At 41.5% G+C, this 22,815-nt stretch overlaps 1 protein-coding gene across 3 annotated transcripts in view; it reads right to left on the bottom strand.

Annotated features, from left to right (window-relative positions):
- The window catches only part of LOC115008655 (forkhead box protein P1-B-like), a 155,825-nt gene that overhangs the window by 54,072 nt on the left and 78,938 nt on the right, over window positions 1-22,815 (bottom strand). For all 3 annotated transcript variants that reach the window (XM_029432380.1, XM_029432377.1, XM_029432378.1), the window contains one exon: window positions 80-208. In XM_029432380.1, coding sequence (XP_029288240.1) covers window positions 80-208 — 129 coding nt within the window. The remainder of the gene's footprint in view (window positions 1-79; window positions 209-22,815) is intronic.

Below are 22,815 nucleotides of genomic sequence, written 5' to 3'. Positions count from 1 at the left end.
TTTTTGATCAACCACAACGTAAAATAACCGAGTCATCTGATAATCACAAGTAAATAAATGAGAGAGTGTCTGACAGTACCTGTAGGCTCTGCTGCTTGTCGTTGGCTTTGGGGGATTTGCGGCCAGTGTTTTGTAGAGACTGCAGTTGCTGTGGCTGGGACTGTTGCTGGTGCTGGTGGAGGAGTATCTGCCGAGCCACTTGGAGAGCCTAATGAAGAGAAAAACATCAAAAGAATCAGTCCAAGAGAAATTCTAGAAGTAGATATGTTAAAAGTCCCTTGAGGACACTTTGAGGCCTATTATCAGAGCAGATGTATCTCCTTACAACAATATTCCCTTGGCCTTCTGATAGATAACAAACAAACATTACAGACCATCTTTTTATACTCTCCCATTCAGAGACAAACATTTAAAGCTGGTATAAACAAATCATCCCTACACAAATAAACCGGGAACAATGATCAGATGTCAAAAGAAATTCACAGACAGAAAGAGTTAAAAAAAGATCAACTGCAGCCATGTAGAAGAAATATTTATCTGTTGATAAGTTGCACTTACAAGCAAACACAAAGACACTATCAGTGCTTTTGATCCTCCTTTAGCTCGGCCAAACTCCCCAAATAAAAAAGGCTTTATGGCTGCTTCGAATATCTGTTAAAGGACACGGCCTTCTCAGTGGAAAACAAAATACAGTGCAGTCACATGTTTATTGCTCCAGCTACTCCCTTTTCCCTTACGATAAATAATCAAACATGCCATCCAGAGCAAACAAAGCTGGAGAGAGCCGGGGGGAAAAAACACAGTGGTCTTGAAAACGGTCAGCGATACCAAGAAAAGCAAGCGTTGTGTTCCCACAGTGAACTGGCCAGCCTCACACCTCCACCAGTAAACCATCTGGGTAAATAACTGGTCTCATTCTTTCCGTGTCCCTCAGACGATTGCTCCCACAATTAAACAAACAGCCGGGGCACATCCCAGCTCATCTCGCAGACGGACAATCTACAAGCTCCACAGTCGATTATTTGAGAAGTTCAGAAACGGTAAAGAAGTAAATGGCAGAATGTTTAACAAGATAAGTGAGAGAGCACAACAAAGGAGAAAAGTTAGAGTGACGTGTGAACAAGTGAGTGAAACCTGTGAAAGACTGTGTGAAAGTAAGATATCTACAGGGAAAGGGCAAAGCTCTGCGGACGGATGAAAAGATAGAGATAACTCTGAGAATCGGCCTTAGGGCCGGTAAAGTCTGACAATACTTTAAGACAGGGAGGCGAGAGACAGTTAGGGGTTGGAGCGAACAGCTGTATGATGGTCTGTGTGGTTGTGTGTGTTGACCCTCCCAAACACACGGCTGTCGGATGACATCAGGACGCATAAATATGACCACAGGCTACAAAGAGGCCACACTCCTGGCATTTCACCATGCTTAACTTTAAAGTGTATAAATGATCCCTCTCTCTGTCTGTCTCCATCTTTCTCTGAGCTCTCGTGTAAAGATAAATGACACTAGAGAAAGATATCTCATTCTGCATGCCTAACTGTCCTCTGCTTTGAAATTTGTGGATGGGGGAACCCCAACAGCCAGCAACTCATATAGAAAGTGTACTCATTGAAACTAAGAACTATGTGAGCAAGATTACCTCCCACACACAATAGTAATATTAACATCTTACATTTTAGGCTTTCAGATTTTTCTCCAGAGCAACTAACAATCTGGTCGAGAAATCAGAAACAAACACAATGTGAACTGAACTGACGCGGAAAACAGATCGGAAAAGAACTATTGCATCGCCTCTGGCAGTCAAATGGAGCAGGATGTTATTTATTTTATGACATTATGAAAACTGGTCAAAACAGACCAATATTTTAAAGTCCTTGAAATTCAAAAATACCTTTTTTCTTAAATCAGTTAAATTAAAAAGTTATTAAATATGTTTTAATTTTAGCTTTTTATTGGGGAAAATATATCACCTTGATTTCCACTCACAATTAACAACACTTTAAAAACAAACAGCTAAGAATAACCCTAAAAAAAAGACATTTTAGCATCAAATCACAATGGAAAAGTCACCAGCTTTTGAAACAATATTGTAATATGATTATGTATATATTTCATTATTGTTGATGTAAACTAAATACAAAAAAACCCAATTATTATCATTTTAATATAATTTTGCAGATGTAGTCTAATTATTTTTACATTACCAGCTCAGATAATCTACATTTGAATTTTTAGCCACTACAACATCATAAATGACTAAGACAGTGAAATGCTGATAATTGTAGGAGGAAATTCTAGAGACCAAAAAAAGCTGTAACAAAATCATTCTCAACGCCCAAGGCGTGGTATTACGGGCACACTGAAGGGTAAACAAAGTTAGCTGTTTTCTTTTCCCTGTAACTGATGACACATGCAGTGAAATGTGTATGTGGCGTGTGTGTGTGTCTGGGTTTACAAGCGAGGGTGTTGGAACAAAGACAGTTGAGTCAACAGGATATGATAGGAAATTCAGACAGTAAGGGATAAAGAGATACATTTCTGGGAAGTCTAACTTCATGGTTATCTTCAGAAAACAAAAAGCAAAGAAAATAAAAAACTGCAAACTTGCTCAATGATCAGTAGATAAAGACACTGTGAAACTGTGAAAGCAATGGGCTGTTAACAAGTACATTCATATACTGATATAGATGCTTTTATGACTATGTTGCGATATGAACAAAGTGCATATAATTACCTCTGCCAAGGAAATTATGTTTTTGTCTCCATTAAATTGTCTTTTTGTCAGCAGAGTTACGGCACAAATACTGGCCCGATTCTCATCACACTTGTTTGTGAAGCATGGGCTAAGAAAGAACCAATTACATTTTAGAGTGGATCTGAATCACGGGGCAGATACACAAATTATGTTTCACTTACGTTGACATTGCGGAAATGGGCATTTGCGCTGCATTCAAGTGGTGTCGGAATATTCGGAAGAATTTGTTTTCTGACTGGGAAAATTCACATGAACGGCCCCCCAAGTCAGAACAACAACTCAAAACAGATATTAATGTTTTGCATGACCTCACCAAAAGTCGGAAGGATGATTTCCCAGAATGTCGAGTGAACGCACAGAGTTCCATTCTAGTTCAATTATGTTACTCAAAGTAAGATTGTTTGCTAAGTATTAATCAAACACAGGTAGCACCTGAGTTTGACCTTCGTACTGTCTTTACATACATCCTTTGGTAACGATAGGAAAGGTAATTGAACGTGAGATAATTGTGACTGCATTACGGTAAAAGCCTCATATGTTTAGCTTAAAGCGGAGGAGTAACATCATTTGCAACATTGCATGAAACACAGCCTCCTGCTATTCATGTCAACAGCTTCATTAAATGACTCTTGCAATTAAATTAAGGGCAATAACTATGTGATCTTGCACTGGGAAATATATCTCAATGATCTCTCCAAATGAACTAGAATCACTTGCCTTGAGATGCTGTCTTTACACAAGATGAGTAAAGGCTGTTGGTAGGGAAAACAAAGAGACAAAAAAGGGCGAGTGGGCTGAGAACCTGTGTTGTGAGGTCGGCTCCACGTTTAGGAATGTTGCTGTCATGTTTGTATTTCCAAAAGGCCACTGGAGCTGGCATGCCTTTGAGAGGCCTAATGCTGGGCTAAAATAACCTATTGTGAAGTGTCACTGCGATGTTTACACAGCACCCACTCCTCTATTTCAGAGCCACCCCCCTCTGGAATTTATCTTCTTTTGATCTTTCATTCAAAAGTTATAGACCCTTGATTGACATGTGAGTGAAAGAGCTGCTCCAGAAAAATGCCACAAACTGGAAACTGATGACAGGCACAAGGTATCTGAAGCACAGAAAGGGGCCGACAGCATGTTGACGAGGTGCTATAATAGTCCAAATCAAGTGACAGATGAGGTCAGTAAAAAATGTCCTGGCCAGATAATGATAACTACAGTCAGCTTGGTCTCACCAAATGGCGTCTGATTAACACAGAAATATCTTACGGCATTTTGTGTGTTGTCGCTACGCATTTCACGTGTCAGTTCACAACATGGTAATATTAGATAATCAGGGTCAGTGCTCCCGAAGTCAGGTGACGTAGTACAAAGAGCGAGAAAGTCTGCGCATGGAGGATGTTGGGGTGGATGGGTGGGTCAAAGATAAATGACTTTCACCCAGGAGGGCGCTGTCCGTGTCAAACCAAAAGTCAATAGATGTACGAACAACTTATGTACGTATCTAAGTTTACGTAACAAACATCCATATTTTAGCTCAAACCATGGTGTTCACCTAACCCTAACCAAGCAGTTCATTGTAGATTGTATAGTTTTTTAATACGTTAGAGCGAGTAGTTTACTTAAAAAGAATGGAAAAAAAAGAATTTGTGATATGCTGTGTGCTGATACATACATTGGATGTGTGAAGGTTACATCATATTATGTGTTAGCATACAAGACAGCAGCCCTATTATAATCGGAAACTGAGGTGGTATGGGAGGCAATGTCACTAGAATAAGAACACAACGGCAGAGATATACGCCTACATGCACACATCACTGTTTGTGGGTCCACGTAAATGCACACCAATATACACAGACACACACACACAGCATGGAGGGAGTGAACCCTCCAGGTGCTTTTGATTAGAAAACACCCTCCAGCACATGACAAAGGTTTTATCAGCAACAAAGCCGATGCAATTTGGTATCCTTGTCATTTGCGGTCCTCTTTTATATTCCCGTTTCAAATGTGTTCAAAGTTCACACCCTCTTCCCCCCCGTTAACGCAACTTCCTCAATAAACAACAGGCGTTTTTATCTGCATCTACTTTCACACCATATTAGCGAATGGAGGCAGGAGCGTCTCTTATGTCCCTGGGCTATCACGCTGTGATAAGGGAACTGCTAAGTACTGGATGTCTTTATGTGCAGTCTGCACATGTGGATTATTTACAGGCTTTGGGGTTTCCTGCTGCTAAAGCCAGCTCTGGGTGTCTTACAAATCCCAGCTCAGAGCATTGCCACACAGTCAAGTCTGCTCTCTGCTGAATCCCTCGCTGCACTACGACATAAAACAGACATATTGCAGATACGTCTCCCTTTAATCTCATTTAATGCAACTTTACTGACCCACAACAGATCTAACTGTGTGTAAAGGAAAGGGATCAGAGAGTATTTGCCTCAAGTGTGACGGACACACAGCACTCACATCACATTTAGTAAATGACAGACAAATAGGAAGGGGATGTGATAAAAGGTCCAGAGAATAAAGATGTTGGTGAATGCGGAGGGGGTAATTATTCAGGGTGTCTCCATCGGGAATCAGACGGTGAGAGACGGGCCGCCGTTGTTTGTATAGGCTCATCAACAGAGAGACCTCTTTACTTCTATAAACGTCCGGCTCCTCATGCCACAGCTGGGGAAGACCTTGAACGTGAAATGGTTTCAAGCAGATTGCTCCTAATTGCTAGAAGATGTGCGAGCAGGTGTAACTGGATCCCTGCGGCCACTCAGAGAAAAGGGAGACGGAACGAGATGTGCATCTGCTTGTGTGTTTCTGCACTCGTGTGTGTGCTTCAGTGTATTTACTCAGCAGCCACGTTTTTCCAGGCTTTATTAGTCAGGAGAGTGTGGCTCAGAGACAGCCAGCAACAACACGACTAATAGGTTAGCTCTTAATGTAGTTCGGCTCAGAAGATGCGGGGCCCTCTGGTCTCACTCCGCAGCCCTCTGTGGGGCTTCGACACAGGTGGCCTAAATGTCAAGGTTATCTGCATGACTTTCTGACCGATCGCACATCTCAACTCACCTGACATTTATCACCTCTGCTGTTTCTTTTGCAAAGACAAAGCCCTGTTCTCCTCAGTGGTAACCGAGCTGGTCTTTGTTTTAATAGTCTTGTTTGCTTGTGAAGGTTCCTGACTGAGTAAAATGACCTAGAAGTGTGTAAGTGGCAACCATGATATGAACTGTTTGAATTCTCTAAATGCTAAGGAAAGGTGCTTCAATGCTATAATGTCATCCCACAATTCCTTGCGGCAGAAAGATTTAAAGAGACGCATGATTCGGCTGCAAATAACATCTGTTGTTACTGATTAATTGTACAATCTGGATAAATTCAAAACATCCCTCTTAGGAGGTGTGATTGTATTTTGGACAGGAATCCCGACTTGTATTGTACAGCATTGAGTTTGTCACTGTACTCATTTTCTATGCGTTATAAATGAAGCTGCTTTTTGTTTTATTCACTGCATAGTCACTTGCATAGTGTATGTGCAGTCGGCTTCTCTTTGCTCCGCGGTGGTCTTTTAAGTCCTTATGAATTCTCCATTACATCTTGACCATATGGCGCTTTCCATCGATGTCAAGGAAAAGTGGTTAGGGAACGACATAGTACGTCATTTTTGTTGACTGTTCGACTGCAGCCCACGTTCTTCTCTACGCAGTTTCTCCACAGAAGTTGCTAACATGTTAAGCTAATGGAATGTCCTTCCAAACGCTGTCCAAGAAAGCAAAGTTTCCAATCATTTTATAAATTATAAGGGCTATTGTAGCCAGTGATTCTATATTCACAATATGACAGATAGAAGATATGGTGTTGGAGACGTGTTGACTATGCAAACCTATAGTAATGGAATTCACTTGGAATACTTGTCATTTTAATTGAAATGCATATCTTTTTTTTTTCAGGAATGGGGGGGGGGAGGGGGGTTTAAACACGTAAGCGGATAAGTAGTGAGGATCATGTCTATTTATATTAATTGCATTTTTTTCTTTCTCTTTTCCCCAGTAATACAGACATTTATCTGCAATGCAAAGCAGGAAAAGTCTGGTTTCCCAGTAAGTATATAATTAATGCCATTTCCAAAAAGCCACTCCACATGGAAAACAGGCCCTGATGCTCAAACCTTGCGCATTACAGGGCCCTCGCAACAACACTCTCCAGTCTGTGTTTAGATTTCCAAACTAATTCATGTAGAATACATAAATAAATCAGCCTTTTATATCCACTTCAACCATTAGATACCCTTCCTTTGCTGCACTTTTCAACTAATCTATTAATATTTATGACAACACTAAACATTTCAAATATCCACGTTTAAACAATAAGGCAGTGTGTGTGCACTTACATAAGACAAAATCTGACTTCAATAAAAACCCCATTTTGTTTGTCAAACACACTTCCCTGTGTAACCCCCCCCCCCCTCTCTCTCTCCCCAGAACAGGTAATGCAGTGCCCTGACAAATGTTTTTTGGCAAAAAGAATGACTGTAAGAAAAACAAGACGAAAGCAAAGTTATTAACTGTGAGTGGAGATAGAAGAGAGGGGGCTGTGAAGCAGGACTGATGATGGAGGGAGGGGAGTGAAAAGTGGGAGGAGGAGGGGGGGGGATGGGCAGACAGATTGAGGAAGAGAAAAAGAGTGTGAAACAGAAGAGAGGTAAAAGGGAGATGGAAAGAGAGGGGAGAAGAGGAGACTGTAGCAGAGGGAAGGCGGAGGTTGCAGAGGGGAGGGTAAACAGCGTCCCAACAAGGCGGTTCGGGCGCTCGGAGCCTGGTACAGAGGGGTCACCCCCCCCCCCCCCCACACCACCACCACCAACCCGGCGAGGTCAACTCAGCTATGCAGACCTGACAGCTTCCGTTTGCTGTGTGCTCGCCGTTTGTTTGGATTCCCCAGCCTTGCTTAGCCAGCAGCTTAACAACAGATGGCTAAAGAAGGCCTCCATTCAGAGTGGCCTGGATCAGAAAATCACACCAAGGAAAGTACACAAGCTGCAGACAAAACACACAGACACAACACGAGCACACACATGCAAATGACATGGATTGTCAGAGTTGCACATGCTGCAAATGGGAGAACGGCAAATAAGCTTTGCTTGCTGCAAACAGTTCAAATGCATGCAAAACACACAGACACGCGCAACAACATGTGTGCACACACACACTTGCGATGTGTTGTCATATTATACCAAACAACTTCCCGGGATGGTTAAATAACTGAGCAGATCCGAGCGAAAGCATTTCCGTCCCCCGCCATTATTAAACGAATACTGTGTTTATTACAGCTTTAGTGCGGTGTAAACTCATAAACAGCCTCCCAGAGTACAAGAGGAGCTGTCAACTAAATATTGTTTCTCTCATGAGTCGCTCTTCCACCTCAATTACGCCTTTCAACTTCACAGGCTCAGTATGATAAAGTGGCAGTAAAAATCATTCACATTAATACACCATTGTGCATCTGCTGCTAAAGGTAATTAAAGAAGTAAATGACTCATAAGAAAAGACATATTAGCCGCAAAATGAAAGGCAACTGGGCTGCCTCATGAAAATATGTACCATTAAGATACTGCATTTTCATATTGGGGTAATCAGCTCCACTAGCCTGATGCTGATTTAATCCACTCCAGTGGAAAGTCTATCAGCGCACAGCCGCGTGTCACTGTCTACCCGCCAAGAGCCAGGCATTCTACTTTAGCATTGCCTGTGAATGGCTCCACTAAAGGAGGGAGGTCACACACAGGCAAATCAGTTGGAGGAGCAGTCAGTGCTTCGGTGTCATTTAGAGGCAGATGGAGAGAAAGAGAAAAAAAAAGAAGTATGGGAGTGAGAGGAGGATAAAATGAGCTAAAAAGAGAAGAAACAAAAAAAGTACAAACGATCTGGGAACAATGCAGCGGGCAGATCTCAGCAGCCCCTCTCTCCCTGACCTTAGCTTTTTGTTCTGAGCATATGATGCCTCAGGATGCCCACCACTGAATACAGCGATAATATCCGTCAAGTTGATAAAGTGGGAGGAAAAGAGCAGAGGCATGCCAACTATGCTGGGGTACTTAGATGGACTGTTAGAAAACACGCGCTCCTCCCGATTGCCTCTTTGTTGGAAGTGTTGCATCACTTTGTAGCGGGGAGTGTTGTGCTTGGGAAAACGGGCGCTTCCAAAAACCCAGCGTGAGACCTAGAATACTGTGAGCAGATTTTATCATGCCTGAATGATATTGTTTAGAATGGGAAGCACTATCTGCCCTGGTCTCATAGACGGAGGACTTATTGATACGCTCGAGACTTCCGGGATACGACCAGTAAAACCCCCTAAATCTTCCAATTTAGTTGTGGTGAATATAGATGAATGTAGTCGACACGCAACTATAGAATAGTGCTTGAGAGGGATCAGACTGTTGTCCACAGTCATGCAGCGTCTCAGTGCTTGGGGCCTGAACTGATGGCCTGCTTTGTCAGCTGACCACTCTTCAGCCTCTGCACCACGGGGCGCGATGATTAACTCAGTGTGGATGCAAAAGTAACTCATCTAGATGAATAATCCTACTAATCATCAGTACAACAGACAACAAGCGTGACACTGCCCCAAGCTAATTTTGACTGTTCCCTTGGAGATGGATTAGAAATGACATCTGCCCGAAGAGCAGACGAGTATCTTCCCAAAGTAACCCGTTTCATGAAGACTCTGAAACTACGATCTTGAAGCAAACTGATTTTTGTTCTAAGTACCTTGCATTAAACAAATGCACCGTAGCCTTTATGGGAAGGTTTGCTGTGGTTTTTCGACTGTACATCTTTTCCCACTGATGCTCGCTGCCTTCAACTGTCCTGACCTGAGACCTAACACATCAAGAGCTGCAGAGGGAGAATTCCCAGTGTGTGTGTGTGTGTGTGTGTGTGTGTGTGTGTGTGAATGTGTGTGTGTGTGTGTGTGTGTGTGTGGAGTGAGAGTTCCTCCAAAAGGAGAGTTTTTTCTATAAATCATGGGCCAGTCCAATTGGCTATGGATTGAGTTGCAGCGGGGAGAGACAGCTCCCTGGGAATAGCAGTGTCTCTGTTGAAGTCATTCCAAGATGGGTAATATGATCCTATGCCGCCAGGAATAAAGAAAGGGAGAAGAAAAAGGGGGAAAAAATCTGATTGCTCCGGCCATAAAGAGGAGTAATCTCCAGCAGGGTCAAACTCATCACCCGTCACACTGGACTGTAATGTATTATAGTCTCACCGGCAGATGATGTGACACATGGTGGGCCTCACTTTTTTGATGGTTCAAGGATGTCTTCTCTTGTTCAAGGAATTTTTAAATCTCATATTGAAAATAGTTGGAAGATGTGGAAGGTATACGGGAAAACGAATTAATACAACTTCTGGTGCCAAGGGAAAAGGAAGACCCTCAACTTGCCAATGGAAGTAATAAACTACATATAAAGATAGAGTTATAGAGATGTAAAAATCAAGTTTCGTATTCTGCATAGGTTAATGTATGAATATACTAAATGCTGTAATGTCTAAAGATATCACACAACAAATACACCTCAGTCAGCCACTGCGTACAGCAATGATGGTAACTGAAGAATCCCACAGCCATAAAATATATGTGTAAGCAAGATAAGGTTTAACAACCTCAACTGTAAATCCAGTAGAGCATCTTCCCAACGTCTCACCCAAAAATGTTACCACATGGTAAGCTTGTTACTTCGGCCAAGGAGATTATATTCTCAGTTTGCTTTGTTTGAACAACTACTGAAACAATGTTCATGAAACTGGGTGGAAGGTTGTAGCATTGACCAAGGAAGAACCCATTAAATGTTAAAGCGTAGACGAATCATGGGTCGGGTGCCCTTCTAGTTTACTTTGTGCTGACTAGCATGCAAAGGAAATGACACATGCTTTACATTACATGCATCAATTTAACTCAATAATTGGCAAAACAGGTTTGTATCTTGCAGCGAGGGCCTCTACATGGCTGAGAGTGGCAGCTCGTTCAGCCAACAAATCTGCGGCAAGTCTTTCTGAAGTAAACCAGCTGATTAATGAACCTGACAATCACACATCAATGGTGAAGCCCAGTGAAGTATTCCACTTCAATCCGTGACAAAACTGCTCAGAACTGAGCATCTGAACCAGGAAATACATGTTAAAGAGTTTCAGGAAGAGAAGGGAATTGCAGAACATTTGATGCCATTTCCAGGAACGGATGGCAACGCTACCAACTCAATTAATACCCGTTTAATGACAAATTCATGAATTTAAGGCAACAACTGATCTCCAGTTTTTAAGCACAATCTGCCACCAAAGATCTTAGGCCATCAGAAGTATTCGTATTCATCTGGGACTAAAGATTAAATTGGCCAAGCACATTCACAGTTCACAATTCAAAGTGTTTATGGACTAACAAGTCGTGAAAAAAAGTCCTTTGAGTGTAAGCACTTTTCCGAACCACCTCAAGCTTAATTAACATGCGGAGTGCAGTGTGGTGACAGAATTGGCCGCCCTCAATCTGCCTGAGCCACCTTCAGCTTTAGGCGCTGAGACCTGCAAGGCTGCAGGCTTCAATAAATGTCGCAGGAGAAGATGATCACAACTCAAATTAAGTTATGCACTAAGCTTGAAGGGCTTACATAAACATGTGATGGAAATATTAAACAAACTGTGGGAATAGAAGGGGGAGAAAAACTATAGTTCAGGTCCTGATGCAACTTGAAAACTATTTGAATTAGTGCAATTGGGTGAATAATTTGCCCAGATGTTGAATTTTCATTGATGACTGAGCATTGCATATATACAATAAATCACCATCCCCCTGTTTTTCAGAGAGAGGCACTTAGTAGCGGTTGGTGTGAATAAGAGGTAAAAGTAAAATGCAGGTGGCAGAAGTAGCCCAAACAACAAGCACTGCAGGAACCAAGGGCATGTGGGCTATAGAGCTGCTAGGCTGGTGGGCGGGGGGATGACAGACTGCTGTTCAACTCCATTAGCTGCTATGTGAGAGGGGTGCATCTAGCAGCACACGACCTGTGAAGAATCTTAGATCTCACTCTATCTTGGAATGGGGATTGCCGCATTAATTCTAGGAAACTGTAATCTCTCAAGCAAATCAAATTACTCTCATTAAGCGCAAGAAGAAAACTGCCTCTGTAATAAGTATGTATAAAAAGTATTTATTACCAATAATCACCTCTTTAATATGAGTTCGCTTACAACGGCATTTTTATTTTTGCTGATTAAGTTTAAAAATGGGGAAACAAGGAAGGGCACATGCTCACGGACGCATATGCGTGGCTTTCACACACACTTTCAAACACACAAGCAAACACATACACTAATACACACCTCATGGAGTTTATGAGAGCGGTTGATACAGTGATTAAAGGGGAGGGTAGAGGGACACAGTGCTTGAGGGCCATGGAGAGGACGTGCCTCACCTAGTCATAAAAACACACCTCTGTCTTTAAGCCGGCACCAGAATCGCTCTCAGTGGGTTCACTCGGAGGTGAATCGCTAAAGAATTTATATGCAAAGTAGCACATGTCATCACCAGACAGTGCGCTCCCCTCGCACACGTAGCGTTGCGTTGCAACTTGGCATACGCTCACTGACCGCCACATATTTGCATCGGTTTGTGAGGTTGACAGCCTGACCCAGGGCAACAATGCTATTTCTGAAATACACACAGCTGCTGCAGACTTCTTTTTTCATTTTCATTTGCATAATTTGTGTACCTACAAGCCTTACTACTCTACCAAACAGCCAGCAGTATGTTAATGTTATGCATGTATGGGTTTTTAAACAGTAAATAAAGCTAAATAACATTGCGGGCATAATGACTCTGGTGGGAGGTGAAGTCTTTGCTCTTCTTCCAGGATATGACATCATTCCACAGAGCACAAACTGCCAATTATAATTGCCCTGCTCGTAAATGGAAGAGACGCAGATGTCCTCCAACACTGTTTCTAGTATTTGATTCTTTATTCACATAACCAATTAATTACATCTATAAAAAAAAAGACAGTTAACAAAAACACATCAAAATGGGTGAGAAAAAAAAAGATTTGCCTCTGCAAAATCAATTAGGACTGAGGGTCAGTGGGTCATTCATTTACTGGTTCAGCATAATTACCTGTTTTTCTTCCCCTCATTTACTTCTTTATTCATCTGGGACACTGATGTCCCCGCAAACCAAAAAACACACTTTTTTTGTGACTATTCAAATTAAACATGGATTCCTGAGAGAAAACATTGACTGACTACAATGCGCCAAAGCTAATATGCTCCAAAAACAAACTCCCCTGAAGCAAAATGAGGGAATTCTATTAGATGTCAGCCTACATATTGTAAATTCCTTTTTGATTTGCTCAATCAGGTAATAAATAAATAAATACAGAATCAAATTAGAAATCGCAATTTGATCTTGTGGAATATGAATTATGATGAAAATATGCCTGCATCTGATATGAGTGCTTGACAAGAGGACAGGTTACAGCAGTGCTGTTGCCCTGTGGCTACAAATCTCTGCTGGTGCTTCTTTGACTGTCTATCAAAGAGGCCGCATCCACTCCTGTCTGTCCTGTCTGCTGGCTCAAAGTGAATAGAAAGAGAGGAGTAGGATGAGAGCCGACTACAGGCGTTCCTGACAGACATTTATAAACTGCATTGCTCCTATATAAAGTCCAAGGTGTTGGTCTTTTAACAGACATTTATCATGCTTAGCACATAAAAGCCGACTCGGTTAGTCTGCCTGCAGAACATCACATTAACACTTTGTCAACATTCACCCGTAAAGATAATTATTTTGATTGCAAGACTGTCAAAAAAAATATGTGGGGCAATTGCCTGCTTCCTGGCTCCCACTCAGGTGGTTAAAATAGACTGAACACATTAATAGAGTGGTGGGAAACTTTCTTTTTTTCTTCTTCTCTAGCTTACAAATTATTTTTTCCTTTGGTGGCGAGTCAGCGAAAAGGCAGGAGCTGTGGCTCCCCACATCACACCTGCCAGGAAGTGATCCTTTTCTCTCCAGCCAGAGAGGCTGCTGGGATGTGCCAGGACATGCAGCTGTAGCGTGATCATCAAGCCCTGACGCAGAGGTGCAGAGGCACACGCGGCACTTTTTCATTCATTAAAAGCAAGCAAAGTATTGGAGTCACCTGCGGACCTGATCCAGAGCAAATGTGTTTTTGGGCAAAACGATTGATTTAAAGGCACAATGACTCGGACTTTCCTAAAAAAAACAATGTAAAGATTCATACAGAAAAGAATCCCTCCCAATTATCACTTGTGACAAAGTGAAAGTGGATCTTGGGGTTGGCTTTCACCCAGTGGCGAGCACCCTGGGGGGAGGGGCCAACTTTAAATGTTTTGTTTACTAACCACGACCGACAAATCCTACTTATTCTGCCTTCAGCGGAAGAATCATCACTTAGCTCAAAAATGAACCATTTCAGAAACATATATTTTGTATCTTTCCTGCGATGCTGGTTGTGCCGGAGCCAGACGGACCAGGAGAGGCCTCAAGTGTAGAACAGAGTTGTACACTTGAGGCAGATAATTGAGCAAGATGCTGCTACCACTGAGTCCCCCGTCCCCTCACCTCCAAATCCCAGAGGCCCCGTTTTCAATTTAACACAGGACTTCACCAGATTTCACTCATTGCAGGGCTACGGCACATCTTTGACACTTTTACATTAGAAACACAGCTTTCTGCAGATTAAAAACCTTCCCTCTTCCTCTCTCTTTCTCCCGCTGTATGGGGAGAGGTAATGTGAGAACGGTGTCCATTTCCTGTCCCTCCTTTCCCCCCAAATCAACCACAAATAACTCGCAGCCTCCTGCGCCTATCTTGATTTCACTCCAGAAGATAAGAACACCATTTATTGTTTTCATTGAGCTTGAGTGCTAAGACAGAGAGCACTGAATTACTCTCAGATCGAGATAAATACACCACAAATCGCTAATTCAATCCGTCTTCGATGCCGGTGATGTTTTGAAGAGAGGGGGGGATATCAAGAGATCGCGCTGTGAAACTGGAGTCTGGTGGTGCGATACCGGCTAGAGACCTCATCAAATTGAGAAGAAAAGCTAACTGTAACCTGAGTCAGAATTCCCTTTGGAGAGGCAGAGAGCTGGTACAATATGGCTAAGTATTAAATATGGGCTTTTATTTGCATCCTTCATAGCTGTGATAGAAATGGATTTATAAGGCTCTTCTGGGCGTTCATAACACAAAGGAGAGCTGAAAATGGAAAAGACAATATTCCTACAAAGCTGTTTACATGAAAATGAATATTTCGGTTTACATGCAGCCGTCAACAAAGGTTTTCTTCAAAGGTTCCCAGTGGTGGCGGACTGGTTCGATCATGTGAACACAGACTCCCTCTTTAATACACCTTCTTCAAACAAGGTTGGAGTTGCGATATTTGCGCATTTCCAAAAACCTGTTGATATCCAAGTCTTTCGTTAAGTTTAATCGTAGGTGTGTTTCCCCTTCGAACCAGAAATGTGAGCCTTTCTTTTAGACCTGCATGGTGCTAGTGTTGGTGCGGCGGAGATGGATGGACAGACAGAACACTTCACTTAGTTCAGTTTTGTTTGGCCTGCTTGCTTTTTGTGGTTGTAAATAGAACTTTAGTCCCTAATTCTATTTCCCCATCGTAGTGATCCAGAGAGAGAGATTCTCTGTTAACAACAGATAATGTTCATAAATTCAAATTATATTTAGCGCTCTGATATTGCTACATTCTTATGTGAGTAATACATATATTTCAATATAAATGTATTCTTTGAGTTTCAAACAGTAGCCTTATGTTGTTGTTATTTAGCATTTATGAGGCTATTACATGGTTAAATCAAATGATCGAAATTTCTAACAGCCCCCTCGGTCACATCATCCCGGCAGCTGGCCTGCATACGACTAACAGAGCGGGTCGTAAACAGGCAGGAGGCCGTGTGTCTAAAACTGCATTAAAAACCCCAAATGACATTTATATTCCCAAAGCGCTGTAGACATGTCCTAAAAGAATGCTGTCGCTAATGCCTAATGTCGGCATATCACACAATGCTACACTCAGAATTAGACCTAATTCAGAATATCCAAACAGAACGTGCTGTTTACATGACCTCCATACAATACCAGTGGAATATTAGTGTGCATGTAAACCCAGTTTCCAATGTGTGTGGAGAGCAGAGCTGCCCCTGGTAGTGACGGCGTGGTGGCGAGTGGCTGAGGAGAGCATTTACTGATGTGGTTATCTTGTCCTGTGACAGGCAGGACCACTCAATCAGCCAGCGACGGCCGGGCTCAGGCAAGCATTACACACATACTTCTGGGGAGGAGGCATCAGCCAAGACAAATCTGATCAACAAATGCAGTTTCCCTGTGCCACAGCTCTCTGAGATGAAGATGATATTATGTGGAAGTGAGCAAAGTGATGGAGACAGCACATGGATGAAGCAGAGAACGAAAGAAAGAGAAGAGGAGACGGCGTGAGACCTGAAGGTGGAACCTCCTCTAAGGCTCGGCCTCTTAAAGGCAAAGTGTCTCTCCACTGGAATGCAGGGCGATAACACACGCTGGTATATTTTAATAAGAACCGTGAGCCTCGCAACACTCCCTTTACCAGATCAAAGAGCCAAGCATTTATATGCTGGAGACAGACTAACATTAATTATCAAATACTGGAATTAAAAAATAAAAACTTGTCCGTCCAGTAGAGTTACATACCAATTAAAAACACAATCCTGGCAGAGTCTAACGGACATTTCTAATGATTCCTTTTTAAAAATTACTGACGTCTATATGTTATTAAAAGGTTACGAGAAATTTGCATTTAGCAATGAGGAAAAATAAATATAGTGTTGAGTGTGCAGATAAGAGCTCAGTAATTAGGAGTAGGCATTGCGGTGGTGGAAAACATTTGAAGAATAAACCTGGACTAGTTTGCTTCTTTCCCTGTTGCCCTAAAGATATTTTACATTATTCAATCCAAAATACCATCTTTCTGATTCTAACTTTTCTTTTTGCATGTTAATGTTTAATAAGAGCCCTTGGCTATCTATGGGCACAATTATTAGATATCCGCAGAGAGAAATTGAAAAATTAATCATACTCTCAATTGCTGTACTGATCTGATCCATTGGAAATGGCTCTAAGAGCTGTGGCTTCCCCTCTGTCACAGGCTCCATCTAAACACAATCAATCCGCTGCCAGAGAGGAGTTGCTTGTGAAACAAAGACAATTGCATCAATACAGTAATTAACTGATTATTTATATGTTGGCACTGATGTAGCACAACACTGATGAGCCTGTTGCAAGTGGTTATGATTACAGAGACGCTTCTCCCGGGCCTAACATAAGAATAGTGTTTAATTATACAAAGTTTTATACAAAGTAGCTCAGTGGGGATTCTCCTGATAGGTCGTTGTGTCAAAGGGTGCAGACAGTAGGGAAATATCTCTCTATTGGCCCTGAGCATTACTGTTAGATGACACATTCTTACACTCTCCCTGGATTGCATGTCGTGCCATATCAGGATACATATTCACCGACAACAGTTGCTTAGACCAGGTGCAGTTTTCCATCTATGCAACTCAATTATACGCGCGTGGGCCCTGTAGGTTTTCTATATTCCTTGTTTTGGCTCTCGCCATCACTGTATGCAATCTATGCTGAGATAATGTACTGGGTATAAAATATGCTAATGTACAGGCAAAGCAGCATTAAGTTATAGTTGACAGAAGGATATATTCCACACTGGCAAGTTTCTAAGTGGCAATTTTAGCTTTTGAAAGGCAGATATACAATAAGGTAATATGCATGATGAGTCAATTACCCACATTGTGTCAAGTGATGATAACTAACATTTCAGTACTTACATACTGAAATTCCTGTTCACCATCATTCTCGAGAGCACGTACTGTATGTGGCTCAACATATTTACAAGTTAAACAAACTACAGAAGCACTGCCACTGACCGCATCAAACAACATAGTAATAATTATTCATTACTGATGAGACAAAAGAAAAATGAATGCAGAATTGCAGTGGTAACCTTTATATACTGTGAGGATGTATCCTTGCAAAAAGCATCATAGATAGAAGTTATCTTCAGCAGTGGTACGTCAGTAGCTGATGAATGAAAGATGATTTGTTTTGACACCAACAGAGATAACTGAGTTAGAATTTTGCAAACTAAGAAAAATTCAGATAGCAATTAGTTGGAAAACATATGAAGCGCTGATAACACTGTAGCATAATGTAGCCTAAGCTAATGTGGCCAAATTAACTTGTAGAATCATTTTAAATGACTGACAACATTCAGTATCATTAGATAAAAGCAAACTACTTTTGAGTTTGGTCGGTGTTGTTTCAGAGCACCGGCAGGTCATCTGAAGCACTGAATGAATATGTTGTTGTAGGCGGTGAGCAGAAACAACACACACTGATAACTGACTGAGGAGGGATCAGAATAAAGTCATTTATAAATCAGTATCCTGTATAATGTGCAACTCTGTCTTGTCCTGTCAGTCCAAAACCCAAAGATATTCACTTTAATATAATATAAAACACAGAAAAGCAGGAAGTCTCCTTATTTCAGAGGCTGAAAACAGCATTTTCTGACATTTCAATGAAAAATGTAAAGTTAGTTATAATTCTGTCTATTGACTAATCCATTAGTAAAATCAAAGTCAAATTCAGACCGACACTGCAGCAACATTAAACCGCTGACTGCGTCCTGGGACTTAAACCCAGTTCACCTAAACTACTTGATCGTTTGTTTCCGGTATCACAGTTTTATTTTCGATATTAAATGTAGCATAGGAATCTGAGAGACATTACTTGTGTCTGAGAACAAGACCAGTGATGGATCGTATGTGCTCTCCATCTGCCTCCCAGTACACTCATGTAGGACTTACTCAATTTCCTCTACCATGCTTCAAACTCGACCCCCCATCCCACACACGCACACACATGCACACAGAGCCCCCGGACAGAATGCCCTCCTCCCTAAACAACTCTTTCTTTAACATCTGCCCAGAAGCAGGTCTGCTGCCTTTTGTCCACTCACTGTCTCCTAAGGCATGTCATCCAGCTCTAATCAAGCAAAAAATGGTCATAAATATTTCTTTCTGCTAGATTTCACATTCACATTTCACGCAGGGACATGATATTTTCCCCCTACCTCCAGGGAGTACCTAATGCAAAAAACAGTTACTTATATTCAAGGCTCATGTTCCTTCAGTCAAATGAAGAACATATTCCCCGTTTGCAGGGAAAAAACAAGGGAAAAAAAGGGGGGAGAAGAGGCGGGGGAAGACATAAAGGACCGTCTTATTTTCTGTGCCATTTACTGGCTAGTACTTTCACAGCCATCCCATTACATCATGTCAAAGATTGTAAACAAGCAAATAACAACAGTGCATCAGAGACCACAGTGAGGGAGCAGCACACATTGTCCTGCTCTGGGGGTCTCTCTGCCGCCAACTGGGGAGGAAAAAACATTTGTTTTTACTGTCCATTTAAATAATGTATCTCTTTTTTTGTAGAGAGAAAAAAGGTTGCTCGAGGATTTATATGAACCATTGTCTCCGGCCTGGCTAAGTATTTATGGCATATGTCATTCACAGGATGCGGAGGTGCCATCACTGTTATTTATGACGAGACATCCCATCACGGCATATCATTCTCTAAATGGTATACAGCTATTCACCAGTGAATACCGACCTGTACCATTTTTCTCTCAAATAGAGGCCATGTCACTGCTGAGCGTGCAGGGGGTTGTTATTAATCACTGATACATACTTTGATGGGTGAATACATGTCAAACAATCAAATTTACACTAAGAGATCTATACATGGTGTGGCTGTCCATGTATATTTACTTCAATGAAGGCTCATTTGATCATCAGCATCGGTCATTTATCATATCCCACCCTGTCAGCCAAAAACAGAGCTGTCAAATGTGTTTTGTGTATCACAGAAAAAGGGATGTGTACACTAGTGCTGTAATCATGACTGAAATGTCATTACTACTACACAGGTTAAATTATGTATTAAATCATTTGTGTTATTAGTATATTATTGTCAACCATAGCTCTTTAGTGACAATGCTCGTGTTTCAAAATGTTACCAGTTTCTCAGCAAAAAGGTACAGCTGGACAATGTAACTAAAACATCTTTGTGTATCTGCATGTTTTAAGCCTTGACATGGTGGGGATGGTGTCACAATGCAGGGGGTTTCTATACTCTGTCAGGTCACGTATGATTAATATGGGATTCCTCTGTGTGGTGTTTTTTTTACTTAAGTAGTTAATGTTTTCATTAAATGTATCTTTCCTTAAAATCAATGTATTCCTAAGGAAAAGGACAGTGAATGAACTAACACATGAATAAACAGACACATAACACGTTAAGTTTTAGAAACAAGACCTTTAAAAACATCACCTTGGACTTTGGCACTTTATAGACCAAACAATTAATCGACAAATCTAGACAATGATCAACAGATGAATCGATAATGAAAATAATATTGAACTATTTCTTTGTTTCTGACTTCATTGTAGTTTGCTCAACTAAATTCAGTGAAAATACATTTTGATAGATACAGGTAAAATAAAATAAATATATATATATATGCTCTCCTTTCTTTTTAAGCCACATTATCCCAGTTGCATCAGTCAGCTCACCTGTTTAAATCTACTCTTTAACTTTGAGTCCTCTTGATGCTGAGACGCAGGGGGCACAGTTGTCTCAGGGGAGCAATATCTGCAGTCTGTGTGCTAACAAACAGCAGCAGGTGGGAAACAGGCATTTTGCTACCCTTAGCTTACCCTAGCTCCCCTTAGAACCCCGGCACTTCCCCCTTCTGTCACCCAGCCTAGCCAGTGCTTGCAGAGAATGAACACTGATGTCTATTACCCACATTGTGTCAAGAGATTATGAATAAGATATAATAGCCGAGCTCACTACAGCATTTTCACATTAGCCTGGCTGTGTAGGTGATGCCCTCTATGCATACATGTATACAAGCAAGTGCACGTGCTTGCACGTATCATGCACGGGCACACACATTTTCCTAAACATTCATGTGCACACGCACACACATCGCATGTACAAACAGGGTCTCCACAAAGTCAACTCTACCTTTGTAGCCGTTCACATGTGCACCCAAAAGATGCCTCAATCTGCAACAAAGATTAGGCCTTATTGAAACAAATAAGTGTTTTAAGAGGAGACAGTCCCGGTTTCAATTTCAATAGCTCATTTAACCCTTATCTGCCCAAATCCTTGGGGTCCATTCTATGTTAATTGGATCTACATTGCACTAGCATTGAGGGTGTTAACAAGCACAGCCTATGAATATTAATTACCCTGAAGTTTTCTGCACAGGAAAGACTTCACTGATACATATTAATTCTATGAAGTTTTTAAAGTAGTGCTCTCATTAAAAATGAATAGGCCATGCGCTTGAATGTTTTCCCAAGAGGAATTGTGCATCCTTAAGTCTATCCCTAATAAATTGGGTCAGATTGGCAATCCTTAAAGAATATCTTCTCCTTAAAATGGCATTATTATTCAACTAGATGTAAACATTCCAATCGCATGAAGGAAAGCTTTTGTTGGAACAGGGTTTTGACAATGGCTATTAAAGCCAGTCATGTCTGAGCGTGTACTTTTCCAACCACAGTCTCCTGAGGCCCTGTTAAAACGGTTACTTATTTACAACACTAAACACACAAGTTGTTCAGCTAAGCAGCAGCAAAATTACTCTGTGTGCCAGTGTGTGTGTTTGTGCATGTGTGAGGATTTGTGTGCATCGTCTTGATGTGGTGCATTCAGAGGCAGTTGTTGGCACTACTTTAAATAAAACATTGAGGATGCATTAGTCCTCCCGCTAGGCGAGGCCTCTCTCTAAGCCATTTAATACTGAACTGACGCAGACGTGTTTCCCTGTCTGCCTCCAGCCAGCTGCTTCAGACACCTGCTCAAAGTTTAGAGTTGCCCACTTCAGCACAAACACGCAGCCATCAAAGACCATCCGGGCGCCACACAATGAGAGCTTCACTCTTCCTAATGATACCAGCATACACTTGCATCATTTACATGGGAGGCATTTGTACGTGCACATGTCTTTGAGAGGTTTCCTCATCCACACATTCTTCACAGCGACACACACTTCATCAAGCCTTAAAGACTGAAGAGGCTGAATCAGTTTCCCTCCGACTACGTTAACACACGCACAAAACCTGATTACCGATTCCGCTAGTGGCAAAAGAAGTCCGATTGTATAGAAGTCTATGAGAAAATGACCGTATTTCTTACTTAATGTATACCTTAGTAAGCATTTTCCTGATTAATGTATGGTCTCAATCGCTAGTTTCGAGTCTTCTACAATTCTGAAGGATGTTTAATTTGTAAATTATGTTTCCATCTTTAAGTCGCTATAAAGGCTGTTTTGGTATTGTCCATGTTTTCTTCTTAGAACTTTAACCCTTTTACAGTGTGTTTTCAGTTAATTGTAACATTTTGATCACCTAAGAACGTCTTATTAAGCGTCCGGTTGTCGTTAGCTCCACCCTCTCGTGTCACTGCTGCTTCCAAAAAAAGCAGTGCTTCTTCTTATATACAGTCTATGGTCAGCAATCAGATGTGTCCCCTTCCACCAACCATATTTCTTAACCAGCACTTAGACATGTTCAAGGTTTTTTTTGCTAATATGTTATATAAAGAATCTCCTTGGTGATGTGATGCTGGTGCATTTAGAGGTTTGTTTGTTTAGCTGGAGCAATTGCATTGAGTGGACTGTAGACCGTGAGCACAGTTTTTTCCTCACTCTGTGCTCATGTTTGAACTTTTTACAAATTGTCGATTGTCTAGCTGTCCTAGCTGTCCATCTATGTCATGCAAATATGCACACTAAAACCTGATAAACCCACATCTCTTGCCAACTAAATCTGAAAAGGCATCATTCCGTCTCCATTTTGGCCTTCTGTCCACATTGAGCCACTTTCCACTTTTCACGTTTTTTCTT

Source organism: Cottoperca gobio, chromosome 5 (assembly GCF_900634415.1).
Source record: "Cottoperca gobio chromosome 5, fCotGob3.1, whole genome shotgun sequence".
In the NCBI taxonomy this organism is placed as follows: domain Eukaryota; kingdom Metazoa; phylum Chordata; class Actinopteri; order Perciformes; family Bovichtidae; genus Cottoperca; species Cottoperca gobio.
Note: the sequence above shows the minus strand (reverse complement) of the source record. Positions and strands in the feature narration are given on the sequence as shown.